This window comes from Pelodiscus sinensis, chromosome 4, assembly GCF_052426305.1.
Source record: "Pelodiscus sinensis isolate ZL-2025 chromosome 4, ASM5242630v1, whole genome shotgun sequence".
In the NCBI taxonomy this organism is placed as follows: Eukaryota; Metazoa; Chordata; order Testudines; family Trionychidae; genus Pelodiscus; species Pelodiscus sinensis.
The window spans coordinates 6,711,996-6,718,104 of NC_143055.1; the positions used below are offsets into that span (position 1 = coordinate 6,711,996).

Genomic DNA, 6,109 nt, shown 5'->3' on the forward strand with positions numbered 1-6,109 from the left:
CAAAAAGACCTCCTTTTTCTGTGCATGGTGAAGTCTTATTAATGTAAAAAGCCTTTCTGTCCTGATTGATGAGGAAAAACCTCAAACATACCCACTTAACACTATCTTCTGCTTGCGCACCAAATAAATCAGAAGCATGCGCAGGATTACCTTGCCGGATGACTTGTGAATTAAAAAATGGCTGCGCTTCATTTATTTACAAACTGTTGCTTGAGTTCCGTGCCCTTTACTTGCTATGAGCAACCGGCTATGGCAAGCATACATTGAACTCTGAAATTAGCTGTTTTTTCTTAGGTCAGCAGAATTTGTTCCTGGTCAGGACAAAGGAAAGTATACAAAGATGAAAAGGGCTTTAATGAGTTTCTTTCCTGAATCACACTGATTCCATTTACACCTGAATTAGTGCGCTGGATTTTGTCTTAATATTTGGCAATAAATCCAGAGTCAGATTAACAGAGCCCCTCCCCCCCGCCTCACTGTACAATTCCTCAAGTGTCCATCACAGTTTCTAATATTTTTGTTCTAAGATTCTCTCTAAGCCATTTATTTTTTTATTGTCGTGCCTAGGAGCCTAAACCATGGACCAGGATTTCATTGCGCCAGGTGCCAAATAAACACCAAACAAAAAATTGATGTCTCTGCCCCCAAAGAATTTACCTTGAGTCTGCTTTTGCGTTCTCAATTTAATGTTCAGCCTTTCAATCAGTTACAGTCAGTGACTGATTGTATTTTTTTAGGAAAGCTTCTGGTAGAAACTTCAATTCATCTTTGAGCAAGAACAGCCACTTGTCCTTCCATAACCTATATATTGAAGATTGCCTATCCTAGAACTGGAAGGGACCTTGAAAGGTCATAGAGTCGAGTCCAGTCCCCTGCCTTCACAGCAGGACCAAGTACCATCCCTGAATTTTTGCCCCAGATCCCTAAATGGCCTCCGCAAGGATTGAACTCACAACCCTGGGTTTAGCAGGCTAATGCACAAACCACTGAGCTATCCCTCCCCCTGTAACCTAAGTGACACTTAATTTAAATACCTAAATCATCAGACCTCTCCTCTCCTCTTGCATAAACTCCCCAATCCTGGTCATTTCGTAGAAAAATTAGGGGAAAACCAAAAAAGAGCAAGATCTGACTACAAAAATACTCCACGTATGTTGACCTTGGATCCTGAATATTAATATAGCTATTTCTGCTGTTGGGATTTTGGCTTTTTTCTCTTATTGAAACCTGCTAAATCAAATTCATGTAATTGTGGTATGTTACACCAACTGATAGATGAGATTATCCAAATAATTTAACATAGCATCAGCCACGCTTTCACAGCCATTAATACAGCGTAATGGGAATAATACCTTTTTCTCATTTACCAAACTGTCCCAGATTAAATCCAATACTTTATAAAAATGACACAGACTTCCAAGGTCTAGATGCTACTGGAAGTAGTCAGGGCTACTTTTTTTTAGTAAATTGAAAAGTCAGATTGAATCAGTAGCTGGTGACTGGAATCTCATCTTTTCAAAGAATTCTCTCCACTAACATCATATTGAACCTTGGAATGATTTTAGGGAGGCAGAGACAGGTCATTATTATCATTATTGTCCCTTATCTAACCTGCTGGTGTTTTAAACAGCCCTTATTATTTTTTCCTGTTGAGATTAAAAACATTACCACATAACTTGTCTCTTCCTGTGGAGGAAGAATGTTTGTTGTCAGTTCAGACTCCAAGATATGCTAATGCACTGCATTATTGCACAAGGAGAAACATTGTGCTCTTAATATGCAGATCTAACTAGTTCAGTTGCTCAGTTAGTCCATCCTGTTCTCAGTCTAATGCACACTTTTTATTTGGGTGAATGCTTTTCCTTAGTATTTCAACATCAGTAATGGACCAGTTCATGAATGACTACTTAGAAGAAGCTAACAGAGAAATTGAAAAATACAACAGAGAACTAGAAGAACAAGAATATCATGACCTCTTTGAGCAGAAGACATAAGCATGCATGTTTGTGGTATTCAGTGCATATAAACATTGTGGGTTTCTAAACTATCATCTGACTATCTGTAACTGAAAAATGCTGTCAGCCTTGCTGGTTAACAAGAAAATGAAAAGTAAATGTGTTAGTTTTCAGCAGTTTTAAAATGAAAGGCTGGCATTTCAATCTGATAGCTACTTTAGTTGTTTGTGCAGTCTGGTTCACATCCACTTCAGAGAAATTCCAGATTGTAAAAAGCATCACCTAGAATTTATCTGACTAGCAGTGGAAATACTACATTAGAACTGTGTGTTCTAATAGCCCTGTGTATGAGCATGACACTGGTTTCTGATACAGATAATCAAAAGCGTGGAGCTCATTTCTCTGTATGGCCTGCACAGAATGTGCACAGGTGTCCATACATGAAAAAAGGGCCAACAGGTTTTGCACCATGACGTATTTCAGTATGAGTTTGAGCGTGTTCCTAAAGCGAGAAATGGGGGAACATTTGAAAAGCTCTGAAAAGAGCACCTGAGCTTGCTGCTGCTCTCCACAGCTCATTTTCTCATGCAACACTGTTAGTGTCATGCAGAATGCATTATAGGCAGAGTCGTATAAGCTATGCCCTGCCGTCCCTTGGGAGTAAAAGGGTTATCCTGTAAACTTTCCTGAAGCCCCAACATCTGAGCAAATCTGGCTATGAGCCAGGGATCTTTTGGCTCAAGAGATGAATTATTTGTCGTCTCTAATTTGTTTCCAAAGGTAAAAGATAACTTAAAGTACTTTATCTGTCAAGCTTTCAGGAAAGTCCATGTGCCCATGCCTTCCACAGAACTAAACACTGAGTTGGATTGTTGCTTTTCTTGTTTGCTTTTTCAAACTGATGTCACAGGGAGAATTATGGCACCTTGTCCCGTAAATTAAACACGAACTATTTTGAATGTGACTACACAGAACACTGTCCAAGACGCTGCAGGCTACTGACTAACATCATTGTAAGGCTTCCTACCTTGAAAAACAGATTACTGTAACTCACTGTGTATTTGGAAATCAGTTTTGTGGAAACCAGCCATCGCTGAACATTTTAACTTGCATTCTCCTTTGCCTCAGGACCAGATAAGGACCATCTTTTAGTGTATCTACGACCTTTGCTGATCAGAAGTATTTGATGCAATAAGGATTTATTGAAGGAATAATTCTGTGTAGTACGCTTATAATAATGAAGCTTAATTGATGTGTTCAGACAAGAAAGCTACAATTAACTCCTGCAGTCTGGTGAAAGTCTACATAGAAATGTGGATGCCTTCTTTAGGGAATAAGTTCTTTACATTTGGAATCAAAAACGGCTAAAATTTGTTAGATTATGAACATGAAACAATTTAGATGAAATATTAGCATGTATCACTGCTAGCTTATCTCTATGAGCTGCCTCTGCTCTGATCATTAAAATATACAGATGTGATAGGAATGTTCAGACTTTGAATTCCAGCTGGGGCAGATCAGGATTTAAATGTTTGTAAGTCTGCTTCTTAGATAGTTTTCATACTAGACATTAAAAGCTTTCAGAATGTAGGCATTATATTTCACACCATAGGACTTGAATTAGATAGAAGTGGTTTCCTTATAAAGTACAGTAAAAGCCAGCAGTTAGTTCCAAGTTTTGTATACTTTCTGGGGCAAACCATAATACAGGTATAAAGCATCATCGTAAAGCTCGAGAAATATCTATGCATGGCCACACTTTAGTCTTTTAATATACTTAGTGCCTGGTAGGGTAAACGTAGCTAACAGTTGATTTTTTTGGGAGTTGTCAGTGTTTAGAAACTAAGTAAAATTGGCTGTGGAAACTACATATTAAGCCAGGATTGATTAAAAACACAAAATTCTGAAGGTAAATATTGCAACAAAGGGGGCATTTGGAAAATAAAATAATTCTTTGCCAATATAACTTAGCATAAACATTGTGTGCTCCTTTTTAGCATAAATTTGTCTAATCTGCAAAAGCCATATATCTAGAATAGCTGTATGACTATGTAATGTCAGATATCAAATACCAGGAGCTGAGACAGCAGGCACTTTGTTGACACTTTGTCTCAACTCGGAAATCCGTAACAGATTATGTTTTAAGTGCAATTGATAGATGATACTGTAGTTTACACTCTGCTGAACTCTTTAAGAATTCTAATTTGTGCGGCTCTTGAAAATAAATATTGATGGGCTGATTCCTCAAGGTTTCCTATAATGAGCTAATTAAAATAGATGCCCTTTGACCAAAACAGGAAATAATAAACAGATTAAATTGGGTTTATTGCTGCACAGATTAAGCTGTTTTTAAAGCCTGAATCAGCAGAGTTCACCACAGCACAGGCATAGTATAGATACTATATTCTGTACTGCATGCTGAGTGGTAACAGTAGCTGTGTAATATGAAGAAAGACCTTTCACCATACTGGTACTATTTCAATTAATATCTTTTGGTATTGACATAATTTGATTACCTCAGCTTTTAATGTTTAACTGTGATTTTTTTTTAATAAAAATTACCGAACTAGTGAAACTGTGACAATGACATCCTTTAAACATAGCAGTGCCTTGCATATGGCGCCATCGATGCACTAAGCGAATTACGGGAGTGGTCGTCATGGGTTGTATTGCTTGCACCCCTTTTTTAAAGGAGAAACGGTGTTGGTGAAAGGACTTACAATTAACCTAGTGAAAACTATTAGCACATATGGTTAAATCGTTTTTTATTAAAAAAAAAAACTCTTTGAGGACTAAAATGTATAAATACTTGATGCCGCTAATGTTTTATAGCAGTTGCTGATTAATTTTGGAGTTGCTTCCAACAGTTGCCAGCCCCCTTTTTTTAAGGGGGAAGGAATATAATTTTTGTACTCTGTCAGAGATGTATATACCCTACTGAACCCTAAACTACAGGGTAATCTGGTTTTTATTTTTTGAAGTGGAAATAAAAATTGGGTTAATAATAAATATCTAGTTTTGAAACTTTTTAGCTACTGTAAAACAAAAAAGCACCATCTCTCGATAAGCTGTAAATGTTCAAATAAGTAAAAAGTGCCATTATACTTTCTTTTTACTGTATAATGAAAATTGATAACAGTAACTTTGTGTCCAGGCATTTCTGGAATTGTGATGAAGTGCTTAAGAGTCCTCAAAGGGTTTATATGCTTCGCTGACCTTAACGTTAGCAGCTTGTGTTGTTTCTCACAGAGAATGAGTGTGGTCAGAAGTTGCTGAAGTTATAGGGATTAAAAAATGTGACGAATTTAGGAAGGGAACGCTTGCAACTTGAACTGACCTGTGAACTAGGATAATTTCTTTTGTAAAACTGTGGAGTTTGGTATTCCCATTTTTACACCTTCGTACTTAGCAAAAATGATTGCAGGAAGGGTTTACGTTGCAATTAAAAGTTCCCTATTACGTTTTATATTGAGGTTTTTCTGAATTTGCACAGATATAAGCTCTGGAATGCCTTGTTTGGTATTCTTAAAAGGGAAAATTGTCACTAGTATAGTAAATCGTAAACTGTGAGTTGTTAGAACAACATTGTTAATCTAATTTTAGATTGTTAAAGATGTACCTCAAAAGGCTAGTGAGAAATTGCTTCATTGTTACACGGTTGTCAAATACTAATGGAAGAAATCTCACTTTACAATGTGCCAAAATTCACTTTTATACTAGTTTTCAATGCTTTAATATTTGCAACTTGTTAAGTTAAAACTTGTATTTACAAACACTACTGTAACTTCAGTGAAACTGAATTGTGTGATTGAAGCTTTTTTGCTTATTATTGTATTTATTATACAACTTGATTCAGTAAATATATAAAATTACCTTTCCATTTATTTTTGTATTGTTTTACATGTTTATACCTGCAGTTTGTGTGATTTTTACAGTTGTAATTCCAATGTCATGCTAAGAAACAATAAACTATATTCATTGTCTCTCATTTGATTCTTTGACAAATTGAACAAGGTTAAGGTTATTTAAGCTACATTTACTTTTTAAATTAAGTCTGTATTTCGGGGTGGAGAACCTAAGGTCCGGGAGCTGCATGTGGCCCCTAGCTTGCCTGAATCCAGCTCCCGAGGCTCAGGGCTCTCCCCCAGCATTGG

The 6,109-nt window shown here is 36.7% G+C and overlaps 1 protein-coding gene across 2 annotated transcripts in view; it reads left to right on the forward strand.

Annotated features, from left to right (window-relative positions):
- The window catches only part of DNAAF9 (dynein axonemal assembly factor 9), a 109,425-nt gene extending 107,287 nt beyond the window's left edge, over nucleotides 1-2,138 (forward strand). For both annotated transcript variants that reach the window (XM_075931016.2, XM_075931017.2), the window contains exon 37: nucleotides 1,882-2,138. In XM_075931016.2, coding sequence (XP_075787131.2) covers nucleotides 1,882-1,994 — 113 coding nt within the window. In that variant the 3' untranslated portion in view covers nucleotides 1,995-2,138. The remainder of the gene's footprint in view (nucleotides 1-1,881) is intronic.
- The last annotated feature ends 3,971 nt before the right edge of the window (nucleotides 2,139-6,109 follow it).